The 16,129-nt window shown below is 39.1% G+C and overlaps 1 protein-coding gene across 2 annotated transcripts in view; it reads left to right on the forward strand.

The window, feature by feature from the left end:
- Positions 1-16,129, forward strand: part of FAM120A (family with sequence similarity 120 member A) — a gene marked incomplete at its 5' end in the record, with an annotated part of 51,587 nt that overhangs the window by 23,060 nt on the left and 12,398 nt on the right. For both annotated transcript variants that reach the window (XM_084269510.1, XM_084269511.1), the window contains 5 exons: positions 843-930; positions 3,657-3,881; positions 6,383-6,557; positions 11,616-11,865; positions 13,177-13,291. In XM_084269510.1, the coding sequence (XP_084125636.1) occupies positions 843-930; positions 3,657-3,881; positions 6,383-6,557; positions 11,616-11,865; positions 13,177-13,291 (853 nt within the window). The remainder of the gene's footprint in view (positions 1-842; positions 931-3,656; positions 3,882-6,382; positions 6,558-11,615; positions 11,866-13,176; positions 13,292-16,129) is intronic.

Genomic DNA, 16,129 nt, shown 5'->3' on the forward strand with positions numbered 1-16,129 from the left:
TGTGCCTTGTTTACTGCACAAGCATTTCTCACTTAAACTAGATCATATGTCTGTCCTTGGCAGTAAAGTTGTACAGACTTCCGTTTAATTACTGCTTGCTGACCTACAAAAAGGAAATTTGAACAGAGGCAGTTTGTGTTTGACTTGTTAGGGGCAGTGGCTTGCTGTGGGAGAATCAAAGCCTGGGGCTTTCACAGGGCTCTGATTACCTCTCAGAGTTTGGGGTTGTAACAGCATAAGTACGTTGCTACGTGGTATTAAAGTTTGAATGACTTTGAATCACTTACACATCATGGCTTGGACTTTGGTGTTTTGATGCAGTCTGTTGACTTTAAATATCATGGGTTTTGCTTAGTAAATCGGGCAAGTTTGCATGGCTTCCATGCAGTGTAGGACTGGAAATGTACCTGCTTTAATAAACACCAGTATTTTCCAGCTTTTTTGATTGTGTTGCCTCATGCAGCTTGGGCAATAAGTTTTGAATAAATTTGCAAACTGAAAACTAGACAGTGCCGTTTATATCACAGTTTGTAGAAACAGCCCACTAATTGAGGGAAATTACTTGGCATAGTGACAGGTATTTAAAGTTCAATGAAGAATTTTTCCTGCATGAACATTGTAATATACAACTTTTAAATACCATCCAAATGTTGAGGTACTGTAAATTAATACATGTTGGTATTACAGTCTCTCCAAGGCCCTACAAATTAATGTTCCTAATACATAGTATCCCTTAAAATCAAAGTCCCTGTCCCCTAGTTCAGTAACAGTGACAAAGGATTTATCCCACTGTATCTTGAACAACACTTCAGTACCATGTGTTTCTTAATGTTGTCTTCCAGCCACGTCAGTGGGAACAAAATAGGCTGGGAAAAAACAGGAACCCAGTCAGAAAGTCAAACACGTGGAGAGCTGGGAGACCAAACAAAGGTAAGTTCCAAACATCACCATTCATTATTTTGTATTGAAGCTTTATGGCAAAGTCTGAGTAGAATTTTCAATACTAGTTGTATCATTTAGTGTAAAGTTTTACACATTTTTATGAATTACACAACAGCAGCTTTCAAGTACAGACACTTTCCAAGGAATATTGTAACATATACATAAAAATGAAAATGATCTAGGATGTGTTAGAAAACACCAGGTGTAAAACAAAGAAACCAATAAACTTGTTTACTACTTAGCTGACAGTCTCATCCTTGGGTGATGCTACCTGTGTTTGCAATAGTGCATTACTATCATTTTTTTATTTTTTTTTTTTTTAATGAAGGAGAGACGGCGTAAGGATGGGTTTGAGGTCTGTGTCATATAACCTGCAGTGGAGTGCGAACGGCTCTAGCACACATTACAATGTTAACCATGAACCATTGTAGGGGTAGTAAAGCTCAACCCGGGAGTAAAAGTCCTTTATAACAGTCTGGTATGATTTTCATGTAGTACATATAAAAGTAGCTCTGTGGGACTGGTTAGACTGTATTGCTGATTACCTAAGGAAGGATGGGAATAACTGAGCCCTTGATAAAGACTCAACATGATCCTGTTATATTTCTTCAAGATCTAAAACCATTGTAACGTTCAGAGTAGGATGATTGGTATTCCAGGTTTGGACCACGTTTAGAAAGAACACTCAAAGCATTTGCACTTAATTTCTCTGCGTCTTTGTGCTGGAACTGTGCACCAACTGTTAATTTTGTGTCAAAAAACCAAGTCACGAGTTACTTGTGCTGGAGACAAACAGAACATTTTCCCTGTACCTTTGGCATAGAAATTCCAGTAAACTTGGGCTTTGTGCTTAAAATATCAAGCTGATGATTTCATCCATCGGCGGTTATTATTCTTGCAGACTACGCCCCGTACGATAACTGTATCTGCCTGCGGATTAGTCACCATATGCAAATGCTAATTTGACCTATTAAATTCCTTTCTTCTCTGTATTCCGGGCTGCGTTCGAAACCCGGTGCGTCCCAGCTGCAGCGCTGCGTGTGCGCGGCACAGCCCGATGTCCTGCAGAGGGGCAGCAGCCGGAGCTGGGCGATGGACGGGAGGGACATGCTGCACAGCGAGGCTGCCTGCCTGCCTCTGTACACGCAGAATTAGAGCTCTGCAAGCAGTCATTAAACGTTCCAGTAGGTCTATTCATGCAGTGCACCTTCAGTGTCTCCAATTTCACGTGTAAATGCTTGTGAGTTTTACTTGCTTTTTTTTTTAATATCAAACCACTTATTCAGCCTTCAGTAGGAGCAGAAGACACGTCTGTTGAACATGACAGGGAGGATTACGAGTACATTTTGTAGATGAAGTAATTTCCTAGGGAGGTATATATATATTAACGAGTAAAAAAAAAAAGGAAACATTTCCTGAGGATTTCAACTGACTGAACTGTATGAATTTCTGAGGTAATTTAAATCTTGACACTCCTGGCACTTGACTTAAATGTCAAAATTCCTTGCTCACAGTTGTCTCACTGTGTGATTATACATGACAAAGGTATGCTCATCTCATTTGGGTGGATGCGTATTACTAAAGAAAAAAAGAAAAAATTCTTTTAGCTCCATGGTGGTTCCTCAGCTTAGGTCTCTGAGTAACATGCACGTTTGTATTTCTCGAAAGAGCCTGAAGTGAACCAGCTCAGTTTGTCTGGGCCTATTTTTTAGTACCTGTTTGGTGGGATTTCATGGCTTTGGCTATCTTGTTTCAGTTTTGCTTTTAAGGTCTTAATGAAGCATGTGAAATTTTCTACACAAACTGAAAATCTGAAAATCCTCATTTGTTATATATTATCAAGTGAACAAACTAAATTTCAAAAGCTTTTAATACTACTGTAATAGTTTATAGTCATGAACCTAGTATTTTTAAGCTAAAACCAGGTTTCGGTTTTGAAGAAAGGGATTTCTAGGAATGAACTCTTTAATTTATCTGGCAGTGTTTATGAGATCACAACATAAATGCTTACCGGTATATTTTTATGCATCATGTTCTTCCTGTGAGTTCGTGAACTACTTTTCTAGAAATGGAATAAAATGCCACTTTAATCTTGCCATCAGAAAATTTTGCCATTTTTTCTTACAAACATCATCTTAGAGAAAAGAATTTTGTATTTAAAAACAACCCGACAAAACACTTATAAGGCACTTGACTTCAGACAGTTTGTGTTTTAAATGTCTTTACATTGAACTAGGTAGCTTTCCCTGCTTCATTTACAAATGCAGACTGAGCAGGGATGTGTTAATAGAGGTCTCAGTAAATTATAGACTTTGTGACTGTCAATTAACCTATTTAGTTGGTGTAGGATCTTGGAAATACTTAGTTAAGAGGCCTTTCACTTTTTATTAAGAGGTCATCAGCCCTGTTTCTGTATTGTGCCATTAAAAATTAGACAAAAGCAGTAATTACTGTGCTTTTAAGTTAAAGTTTTACTGTGATGTTTATTTTTTCAGTAATTTGCTCCTGCTAGCAAACAATGGCTAAAAGTTTACGTTTTCTGAAAAACTTATAGCCAGCTTTGAATAATGTGTTCCACATGCTGATAGAACGTGATGTGAAGGTTACTGTTCTCATTGCGGCTGAAGAAGGAAATGTGCTGTTTCTCTCGGCTGATCTCCTGGTATGCATGTGCACGCATTCAAAAGCACTTTATTTTCTATGTTCTGTTACAGGCAGAAGGTTCCTCTAGTGCTTCTTCTGGAAGTCAGGCAGCTGAGGTCAAAGGGAATCAAACCAGTAATCCACAAATCCCATGCCTGTTGTCAATGCCCACCAGAAACCACATGGATATTACTACCCCTCCATTGCCTCCTGTAGCACCTGAAGTATTAAGAGTGGCAGAACACAGGCACAAGAAAGGGTTAATGTATCCCTACATCTTTCATGTCCTAACCAAGGTATGACATGTAAAAATTATGTACTGTAAAGCAGTGATTCTGTAGAGATATTTGCACTTTTTTTTTCTGGTTAAAGAGTATGATAAATTTTGAGTTTTAGTCCATTTTTAGTGCTTCTCACAGGTTTTTTTTCCCTCCCTGTTTTCTAACCACTGATCTGGTCTGGTACATTGTTCCAATAAATATGAGATGGCTGTGATTAAGAAATGTTTACTGACAAAATTAGTCATTTTTCTTGAATATATGTAGATATTTTTCTGTCTCTACGCACGTATGTGTATGTCTGTGTATTTGGGTGTACATATATACGAGTGTGTTTTTATATGAAAGAGTCCATTTCCATCCAAAAACTCCTGCCTATGTGCTTTGGTGTGTATGCCAAGTCTTCTATTTTCAGTGTTCAAAAATACTTGGATTGTTTTCCCTCACAATTTGATCCCTCACATCCCTGGTGGCTAGCCACGATAGAAACAGCAGCTGTAAGAAAACCCTTTTGTGTAATCCTAAAATGTAATTAGAGATGAACTTGATGATCTACAGAAGTTTTATTCAGTTTAGGTCGGCAGAACATTTCTGATGGCTTTTGTTTGTTTGGCTAGTCTATGTGGTAGCCTTCAGATTTTAGGTAAGCTGTGAGTATTTTCACACAGCCTGGGACTCATGCTGAATGTTTCCAGTAAAAAAGTCTGCCTTACTGGGCACATGAGAACACCTTGTAAAACAATGGTAGCCTCATACGGAAATAGGGGCAGTGGTAACCTGCTTCCATGTTTCTGGAAGCTGCTGAAGGCTGCTTTGTGTTGAACCAGGAAGGAGCCAGACCAGTGGTATTCCTGCTCAACTCTGGAGCCCACTTAATCTTGTCTCAAAAGACGTTAAGTTCATTGTTCCTTCGAAGTGCAAACACAAGTCCCAGAATGAGACAACTTGAATCTTCTTCCTCTTTAGTGTTCAAAACACTTTGTACCAGTTCTACATCAAACCCATTCAGTGTACATATTTGTACAGCACCTAGCCATATGGCACCATCCACATTCCTGTTAACTTGTATTCATCTTCAAAGTCTGCTTCAGGACAATAAGGACCGTAGGCAGGATCTGAAATCCATCGAAAGAAGTTTTTGCATCAAGGTTGAGCTTTGGATATCCCCTGTGTCTGTTTTGCACCATAGCTTGTATTGCTGTCGTGTTCTTAAATATATCTTCTTTATTGATGAAAAGTGAGGAAGAATCAAAAAGCATACCAAGACCCCTGATGACAGTTCTGTTTCGTTCTTTGCATAGCCAAATAGTCTTACTACATTAAAATACTACTTGATAGTGTCTCTCACAGCGGGAAGAAGCAGATCAAATGCCTGCATTTGAGAAATCCACTCCCAACAGAGTCAGGCTAGAGAAAGCTGCATCAAAACTCCATCAATACTGGTTAAGACTGTTGGGTTTTTTTTTCTCCACTATCTGAAATGCTTTTAAACAAGCATGCACAAGGAACCTAAAGTATACCATGGGTATGCTGGCAGATACCTTGCTGAATAATTGTGGGATTCTTCAGAAATGACCATGCAGTGGTGTTCCAGGTTACGCTGCTGTTCAGACATACTTTACACCTGAAGTAGCATTGTCCAAGTTAAGCCTGACAGCATTGCCGTGTAATCACTCTGAGGTGTAATCTGTGATACTTGTTACTGGGACCGTTTAAATGTTTTTTTAAGTGAAAGGAGCAGAATGGAGCTATTGCCTGTCAGTGTTGAAATGTGAAGACTGGTATTTGGGAGCAACACAGCCAAGTCAGTCATTTTCCAAGAAAACCTTAATGTGGTTGGGTGCACAGGCATAGAGAACATAGAATGTTGCTGCTGCTTTGAGAGAGAATGTTGGAAGGTTCTCTTGTGCTTTTTTTCTGAAACAGTATAAAATGCTAAAGCTTTACTTTAAAGCTTTTACATTGAAACCCATCCTGATTTACGTAATTCCCAGTTAGGATATTTTAATGAAGTCTTACCATGAAGTTGTTTTTTTACAGTGAGATCCCAGCACCATTTCAAATCCTTGCACCAAAAAGACTGCTGCTGTTAGACAGTGCGAGTATTTTTTTGAAGAACTGTCTGAAATCTTGATCAGCTTCACATGTGCTTTGACTGTAAGCACATTACTGTGTCTTTTTGTGTACTAGTTCACCTCTTAAAGGATCCACATTTGAAGGTGAAGATCTAGATTATCCTCACCTGCAGATAGTCCAGACAAAAAAAGGTGTGTGATAGAGAAGAGAAAGAGAAGAGCAGCAAGGATGATCAGAGCCTAGAGCCTTATCGGAGGAAAGCAAGGAGACTAAGGAAGTCCTCCTCTGGTGTTACCTTTCTGAACACAAGATCTATATTCCTGCTGAATCACAATTTTTCTTGACTAGATGAGACTTAGAGTAGAGCTGGATTGAGTGACCGTGCATATCTAAATACTTACACTATAACATGTCGTGTTTTTCTGCTTTCTTTCATGCAAAAGGGTGAAATCAAAATTGCTGTTTCTATAGAAGATGAAGCCAACAAAGACCTGCCTCCTGCTGCTCTCCTTTATAGGCCAGTTCGTCAGTATGTTTACGGAGTCCTGTTTAGTTTGGCAGAAAGCAGAAAGAAAACTGAAAGACTTGCTTTTAGAAAGAACAGACTTCCACCAGAATGTATGTACTGTAGAATCCATTCTTCTCTTCCCTTTGCTATTTTCATACCCATTTGTACTGTGATTTGAATGAGAATAGTTACTAAGATTTCATCGGTGCAGCTAGAGGAATTTATGGCTTATTTGATCCATGGGTAATGGAAACAGAAGCTGTTAATTTGAAATGTTATTTCCTGTAGTAGTTTGAGAACTGTAAACGTCACCATTTCTAAGCAAGCTCTGGGGTTTGTGTTTTTAAATACATGCTCAAGCTGCTCTCAGGCTTGCAGCAAGTAATGTCAGTGTGTGATGTATCTTTCAAAGTGTACAGCAGAAATTGATTATAGGAAACTTCTGTGCATATGCATACAAATTTGCATACATTTTTCAAGAAAAGAGAGGTGCATATGTTAGCTTACTCTTCTCTTCCCAGTAAAATTTGCAAGTCTTGAGTCTCTTTCAAGAATTGGCATATAAAAACTCGGTTTAAAATTCAAGGTGTCAGGTGTACTGTAAGTAAAGGTAGAACTGGGTGAAGACAGACTAAACTTCTGCAAACAGACTTGTCAAAAGATCCTTTTGCTAATTCAGATGCATGAATGTTAGTCTTCAGCTTCCAGGATCTGCTGTCATTCCAGAAAATTCAACCTCCTCATTCTGAAGAGTTTTTCTTTTAATGAAATACATACAAGGAAATGATTGAACTTTACAGTAGAATCTTATAAAGGTTAAAGGAATGCTAAAGCATTACGTGGATGGCAGCAGAAGTATTTATATGTAGGAGTCAGCATAGTCACTTGACTAAATTTAAGAATCAGATATTTGTATGAAAGTATCATTCACAGTCTGCATGTGTAAAGGGACAAAGTTAAGAATCAATGGTAAGGTTTATGTTAATTCTCTTTTCTCTTTCCATTTTGACTTGTGAAATGTTTTTGTCCATTCATGGTGAAGACGATAATCTTCCAACAATGTTAGAAAAATCATCTATCTTAACTAGTTATTTTGTGAAAATTATTTACCCTGCTTGAAAAATATCTCAGCATATGTATTGTCACAACCTTCCCCATCCTTTAAACTCACACGACATAGTAATGGATGAAGGTTATTTCAGGATTAAAATAGTGAAGTTATTTCCGGTGTTCATTTATTCTCATTAGACTTCTGTCCTTAAAAGGCACTACAGCATCTGTAGTGGTGAAGTAGCTGAGCACTGAAGGTCTGCTTCAGTTTTCAGAATGTTTTAATCTTGTGAACACAGTGTTCTCAGTAGGTTACTGGGGATACCTATATGAACTCTACTTTCTCTTCATTTATACTGCTTTTCAGAGGTTTGTTCTCAGTGGAGACTAAGAATGCTCTTGCTGACTCGGATTAGTTACAGGAGCTCTAGCAAATCTTGCTGTAGAACACATTCAGCTAGTGACCTACTCCTATCTTAGGACTGACCACACTTTAAAAAACAAAACAAAAATAACATCTGCCTAAAAGTTAGTTGCTTCACTGCAAAGCTCACAGTGCTAGTAAGGATGGATTTGAGCTAAGATGCAAGCACATGGTTTGAAAGTGCTGTGCTGCAGGAACACATTTCTTTTGTTCCTCTCCCTTGCAGAGTAGCAAGAGTTGGGCAGGCTGTGCAAGATGGAGAGAGAGAATAGTGTCTTAAGTGGCAGAATTTTAGTCATGGTCGTTAGCCCCCGTTAACTTTGCTGTGGACCCAGACTATAAGGAACTAGTGATGTGGATTCTCCTTCAGTGTATTAATTTTTCTGCTGCTCTCAAATATGACTAAATTATGGAACACAGCAATTAAGACAATTAAGAGAAAGTTTAAGAAGTAATATAGATTAAGAGAATTATGAAATTAATTTCTAAAGAAATTTATCTTGTCCATAAGGCTTCTATGGGGAGTTAATTTATTATTATCTAAAATCTTGAAATCCTGTCATCTTTGTTGTACAAACCATAATACCACCAACATAACTGTGTGGGATTAATTTGTGAGTATATGGCATGCAAGGGTTAGAGGAGGGTATGGAAAATAGAAAATAAACTGACAAGTCAGTATTGTTAATGGAAATACATACACAGGAAGGATCTTTCATAAAAATGGATCACTTCCTGTCTCAAATCATTCTTGCTTTTATGGAGTAGAAAAGCCAATAAAAACCAACTGAACTTGTGGAAGAGGTAGCCAGGGAGGTTCTTTGGTGATACCTGTCTGCTAAGTAATGCCTTTGCTGTACGTGTTCTCAGTCTGCGCCCAGATGGTGGGGGAATCTGAATCACAGGGTTGTTGAATTGTGCTTTTAGTGCACTGCACTAGCTGCTGCCCTTCCTTCCAAAGGGGTGGAAACCCAGTGTCTGGCCTGCTTTTCTTTCCCATGTTCTGATAACTACATACAAGTAGGGGAAGCCATCAGCCTTCTCCACTCTGTGGAAAAACACACACTTATACAAGCTGTTTTAACTCCTGGTTGGATCCAAAGGTTTGTTGTTTTAAGCGTTAACTGCCTTGTGATGTGCAGTTCTCCATCAAGGTGTGTGCACAGGCAATGCTGCCTGCCAAAAGGAAGGCTGCCTCTTGGTCTGTAGCCCTTTTGCAAAATCAAGCATGCTTATCTCAAGCTCTGCTGCCAGTAAAGATTACAAGGTTAAAAATGAGGCGCGATTAATCTGCATTAGCTTGCTCATCTTCTCATGGTATTAGGTATCTCGCACCTCCAGTTCAGTTCAGGACCAAAAGGCAAGGAGAACAGGGAGCCCACCCGAGCTGTTGTTCATACCGAGGGCTCCAGCAGACAGCCTGAGCATGTGGGGGGCTGTTGCTGACCACTTCAGAGCCTGTAACAGCATTCATGTGTTTATCGAGCAGGTGACCCTCACTCAGAGTGATCCTGACCCTTTTTACCTGGATTGACCTTAGTGTGGTGAGGGTTATGCTCAAAGCAGAGGTCAGTATTTCACACATTACTTGGAGTGTTTAAATCTGCTGATGAGCAGCAGGAGGAAGTTTGTTCCAAATACCAGTATAACCAGTAGTGTGATGTTGTGGCTGAACACACTCTGATCCCTGAGGGTTTTAAGGGGAGACATTTCTTAGCTCCAAGTGTAGAGTTTTCCTGGGAGGAAAACCCAAAACATTCCTCTGAGGACTGAGATCCTCAACAGTTGTTTTTGTACAGAGTTGACAAAGCTCTAAGAAATGCCCTGGAGAAATAAGTGGATATAGACTCGTCCCCCATTGGGTTAAATTTGGGTGAACTGTGCTCTAGTTACCTGTCAGCTGAGAGATCTGCTTCCTCCTCCCTGTCGTTCAGAGAAGGGTATGGGACTGTTTTCCAGCCCACTGCAGGGAGCTGCTCATCAAACCATTCTGTGGTGGTGATCTTCCCCATAATAACTATTATTTTGTGATACTTGGAAGAGAGGGCGGATCTCCTGTCTGACCTCTGTAGGTAACATGGTCCTGCAGTTGGTACCTCAGAGCAAGCTGATGGTACATCAAACTGATGTACTTTTCTTGTGGCCTTAATCTTGTAGGGTCGCGGCTTCTGTCATCCCCAGATTAAAAGCTTTGAATGTAGCAGCCTCACTGTTTCCTGTCTGGTTGCTGAGAGAGCTAGGAAGTTTTGGTCCAAAACCTGAGACTTTAAGTAATTTAGTCATGAAAGCTGTTGTGAAGTAAGCCATTTTATTTGCGTTTAGTGTCCCAGGCTGAAACAAGATGTAAAAGCCAGTGTGATAAACTGTGCTCTAGTAACAGAGTATCACTGCTGGCTGTTCAAACCCATCTTCTAGAGCTTGATGGCATATAAAAGCTAGTAGCAACCAAAATAGAGTGTGAGTCTGTAGTGAGGCTACCAACTAAATATATCAGAATATTTTCATTGCTACGTGTTGTCTTTGTAAAATTTACACTGAGCTCTGTGAAATGTAGCAGTAATGCTAGAGTAGCTTTATTCCAGCAGGAGAGTGCTTAAGGTTGTTCTGGAGCTTCTTTTTAAAACCCTAGTCATCACCTCTGACGTGATTTGCTTGCCCCTACCTGTAAAATTACTTGTCTGATTGCTGAAGGAGACTTGGTAGCTGTAAGGGCTATTGTGGCACCTGCAGTACTCTCTTCTCCATCTATAACAGATTTTGCATAGAAAAAGCGGGTCTGTGCTCCTGCAGTGAATCTCTGGGCTGTAACCTGAAGCTTCACTAATGAGCTCCTTGAATCTTTCCACACTGTGTAACTGGGCTCTGAGTTAAGAAGGATGCAAACAAATTTTGAGCTGTGTCAAACCTGGGGTCATTACAAGGCCAAAGGTATCATTTCTTAGTCCTTTTTTATTTTCTTTTTTCCTTTTCTTTTTAACTTGTATTCTGGTTTGGTTGCCTTCAAACATTAAAGAGAGAGATGACTTAGCAGCAAGGTAGAGTTGAACAGTCTTTTGTTTTGGTGGAGATGAAAGGGAGCTTAGCAGAGACAAAAATACTGACCTAGTAATACAAGGCAGTGCCGTAAGTTGAGAGATGTGTGTAAAGGAAGGTGGTGTAAAATCTTCAGGAAAAAAAAAAACCCAAACCCACCCATATTTGAGATCTCATTCTATTGCTGTAGTTGAACAACTATAACAAGCTCTGGTCAATCAGAAGATCAGATCAATCTGATTTGAATAAAATCACTAGGATCAGTTGTCCTTAAAAGGCCACATGTGGAATATTTTCTACTTATGTATATATTTATCACTGCAGATTTTGATCAGTGACACAGATATTTTAGGGAAAAATCACATTTTCAAATGATGTGTTTTTGTTTTAGAAAAACAGATGTAGTTCCCTGATGTTGGGTATTACTTTGAAAATAGTGATGTAACATTCCTAGTGTCTGTAGTTAATTTGCAAGTGCTCATGATTGAAAGATGGCCCAGAATTTGAATTACCCATTTCCCAATGCAGTCCAGACCATTGGTATCTATCGGAGTCTGAAAGTGATGCTTTTTGGATCAAAATCTCTTGCCTACAAGGCTTTAAATCCATGCTGCTATTTAATTTTGATTTTTTTTTTCTTCCAACTGTTGCTGTTTTGTAGTTTCACCGGTGATAATTAAAGAATGGGCTGCTTACAAAGGAAAGTCTCCTCAAACCCCTGAGCTGGTGGAAGCACTTGCGTTCAGGGAATGGACCTGTCCCAATCTGAAGAAGCTGTGGCTGGGAAAAGCAGTAGAAGACAAGAACCGACGAATGAGGGCATTTTTGGCCTGTATGAGATCAGATACACCAGCAATGCTCAATCCAACTAATGTGCCCACTCATCTTATGGTGCTCTGTTGTGTACTAAGGTCAGTGTTACCTTGAGATAAAACAGTGATGGAAAGGTTTCACTGTCTGTTCTCTCTGACATATTTAACTTTGTATTAAACCCCAAGTATAGAAAGTGTTCCTCTTCGCAGTGTCACTCAGCAAAGGGTTTTGTTTTCAGAACATCACTGCAGTGAATCTTCAGTCTCTAGAAGACTGAAGAGAAGGGGGAGGAAACATCTTGTGTTGTGCAGAGGCCACTGTAGCATTGGAATTAGTTTACCTTTACTCCGCTCTGGGCTTCAGTTACTAAAAAAAAATAACATTTGGGGTCTCAGAGGCTGTGGGTGAAGTTGTAAAGCAAAAGAGAGAGTTCTTCAGAGAACAGTCAGCTTATCAGGATGCAAAGTTTACGTGAATGATACTCTGTCTATGATATGTTAGATTCCCCGTGTCAGAACGGCTCATCTAGTTGAGATGATGATAACCAACAGCTGAAGTGTTAAATCTGTACTTCAGTTTTTCTAAGAGAAAGGCACAAAGTCCAAAATACTTCCTTGTTAGATTTTCAGATTGAAAATAGAGGAACTGAAAGGTGCTTACCTTTTCGGAAAGGAGTGAATATTTCAGTACAAATGGTTTAAAAATCTGGCAGAATCCAAGGATAGCATGGTGCACATGTAAAGCTTGAAGCCATTTTTGAGAGTGATAACTGTAAACATCTTCAGTTCTATTGTACTGTCTTGCCTTTTGAGCACTGAAACTCCTTTTTCTTCTTACAGAGTAGCAAGTACACAAAAACATAGTCCAAATGGTATCTTAAAGCAGAGCTCCTTGTTTCACTTAGACAGCATGTTTCTCTCCTGTGACATCACATATATAAATTGTTGTTCATTAAGATGTGATGAAAATAAAATTCACCAACTAGATAAGTTCTGAGTAATAGTCTCTCTGGGAGCCATGTTCACAAAGTCCTTTGCCATTAGTCCTTTTTTGTAAAGATCATTCATCTTTCTATTATTTTATTTTTAGATATATCAGAATCCACTGACGTTTTAAATTCTATTTTGGTGGCCTGTCTCCCCCTTCTTCACTGGAAGCAGGATTTGTACAGCTGTTTCACAGCCAGCAGCTCTTCCATAAGAATTTAAAGAAACATATATATATATATATATATATATATAAACAAATCTGTTTATAGTGTTTTGGCCTTTTTAACTTCTCAAGTATAGACAACAAGAAAGATTTGTTTTTACTTTGTTGCTGCAGTCTGATGACTTGTGATCAGATGAAATCTCACTTGATTTACCTATTAAAGAAAACTTCTGAACAGTTCTGGGCTTGCTCTGTAGGTATATGGTACAGTGGCCGGGCGTTCGTATACTTCGTCGCCAGGAACTTGATGCTTTTCTTGCCCAAGCATTGTCTCCAAAGCTCTATGAACCTGACCAGCTTCAGGAACTCAAGGTAATTCTTAACTTTTAACTTTGATAATCTGAGAGATTTATTCCCATCTCATCCATATTAAATGTACTGGGTGATGTGTATGTGCCCATCTCACTAAAAGCCTTGCATAATTGCCTATACTTTCCAAACTGTTAATCTTAGTATGTTAAAGTGTTGCAAAGGATGATAATCAGTTCTGTTTCACTGGTTGGATAAATAACTACAATCTTCAGTGTATTCTGTCAACAGAATATTTTCTTGCAATTTCTCAAGTAATTGTCTCTTGGAGACAAATATGCTTCCACTGTAAAGATTTTTAAAAATAATAATAAAACGACACCTTTCTTTGTGTGGGTCTCTTTCAAAACTAAGCTGGGTATTTTTTCATGATTCAGAATCCAAAAGATTTTTTTCAGCTGCATGTAGAAGTGCAGAGTGACTTGCATAGTCTCAAATGGAAAAATGCAGAAGAAAAGGGAAAAAATTAATACTCGCAGAACTGTGGAAATAATAATTTTGAGGATTTAAAATGTTAAGATAGCAAAGTTTGGGTTTTTCTAACACAGTAGTATTATATGAAGTAAATACTGGCAGCTAATTGATAGATTTGTTTAGTTGTGGTATCCTTTTTGTAAATAAAAAATGCCTGTCAATCTATGGAACATTGCCTTACCCTGGAGGATTTCTCTGTTCAACCTTCATATGCTCACAGTGAAATTTCTTCTTCTAGCCTTTGAGCTAAAATACACAAGATTTGGGTTTTGGTTTTACCTTGCTTGCTCTTCAGAATCTGTCCACAACCTGTTAGGAACTTATCTGAATAAAATGGTAGAATTTAGGAATTTAGTCCTTTAAGCAAACATTTTTCAGTACTACTTTCTCCATAAATGTACTGGAAGCTATATTGGGATGTCTAAGAAATGCACAACTAGAAGCGATCCATCATATCTCATGTCTGCAGTGATGATCAACCTCATGAAAGAGGTGAGGTGCTGATCACCTCTTCATTACACTCCTTCATTCTCATAGCCTCAGGTACTGTAGAGCTCAAGTCAGGAAAGTCTAGTGACAGGTTCTGCTCCGGTAGTGCCTGGATATGAGCTCTCCTTAGTGAAATCAGCAAGGAGGAGGCCCTTCTTTCCCAGATTTTTTCATATTCAGGGGTACAGAATGCAGAGGGGCACAGCCAAAAGCAGGACTCCTAGTGTGACTTTTTCAGAAGAAACAGTAATTAACCTCATACAAATTTCAGTTATTAGGCTTTTCTAAGGAAAACTTTGCCGGTAGTACCAAGTCTGTAAGAACATTCTCAGAGCCAGCAAGCAGCTATTTCTCTTGTGTGGGTGCCAAGCAGAATGGGCTTGCATTCCTGCATATAGCATCCTGGCAAGGACTTCTCTCTCAATCTACAGAACAAATCAATCTGCTTGTGGAAAACCAGCAGCTAGCCATAGAAGTACTAACAAATGGGAAGAAAACAGCCAAATCCGCTTCGGCATCTGTGTGAACTTGTCACACAGCAAAGAGAGAATTCATGTGTAATGGTCAGTAACAGAAAATAAAATCCTCTTCCCACATACCAAAGAATGAATGCCAACAGCTCAAATAATAAGTAAACAAAATCCATCAGGAAGACGTTTCTTTGGCCTTTCCCTAATTGCTGAAAAAGATCTGAAGAAACACAGGATGACAACAGCTGTAATGAACACCTCATGAGTTCATGCAAAGCTGCTTGTTTGCTTGAGCACTTAAGACTGGATTGCTGCTGACCTGGATTATGGACTCATGAGAACAGTGTTTTTGAGTACTCCTCATTGGGACTGATTCCTTAAAAGCACCTAAATGTGGATGCCTGGGTGTCTGCTGGAACTCCTTTTTGAGGTGTTTGCTAGCGACTCATGCTGAAAGGCTTGCTGCCTTCAGAACCCTAGAGAATCTGGTCCAGAGTTGTGCTGTATGAGGAGCAGTACTCTGTCTTCAGGGGAGCACGTGGCTGACCAAAGAAAGGAACTGGCAGTGAGTTATCCTGTATGTCCAGAAGAAAGGTGTGTAACTCATGTAAGGTGATAAATACAGGGGGCTGACTAGAAGTGAAAAGCCTATTAAAGTCTCATGAGAACCACAAGACCGTAGTTCAGGATGCACACCCCAGGCTTTCATGAAGTTGAGTAATTTTACCTGTGGGTGTCCATGAGAATTCAAATGACATTTTTGTAGGCAAGGCTGGATGCATCAGGAACAGCAGTGTGTCAGCCACTTTCTTTGGTGTCCACTTTCAAAACACTGCACAATAAAAGCTAACATCTTTGGCAAAGGTATCTAGAGGCCAAGACTTTGATAACTCTTATACCTTAAGATTTGATGCAAAGAAGAAGAATCCCCACTGTGAAAATAGCTGGTCATAGAGATTTAAGCAAGGAATTCCCAGAGAAAGTATTTTTTCCATTCCAACACAAAATGAGAGGCAGAGACAAGGCCAGTTATAATCAGCACAAAATTTCTTGCTAAATAGAAAATGTTAGTTCTATTTTTAACTAGTGCATGAAGAGTAATATGGATCATTGCCAAAATATATGTCTGTTAACTGAAAGATACAATATTTCATGTGAAGCTGTTACTGTCTTCATATGAGGCAGCTGCATCTCTTTTTGTTGAAGTCAGACAGAAAGAGCAGCTGAGTTTGAACCCAGCTGCATATCTGCAAAACCATCCCGATAGTCTTTGGATCTTAAAGGTTGCTTATGCATAAGGGAGGTAATGTAATTTAATTTTAAAATTTAATACCAAGGTCTTGAATATGTTCCCAAGAAAGGGCTGATATTTTCAGAAGTATTTTAGAGAATGCCAGTAGTGATATTT

Source organism: Gallinula chloropus (genome assembly GCF_964237585.1).
Source record: "Gallinula chloropus genome assembly, chromosome: 12".
Lineage (NCBI taxonomy): Eukaryota > Metazoa > Chordata > Aves > Gruiformes > Rallidae > Gallinula > Gallinula chloropus.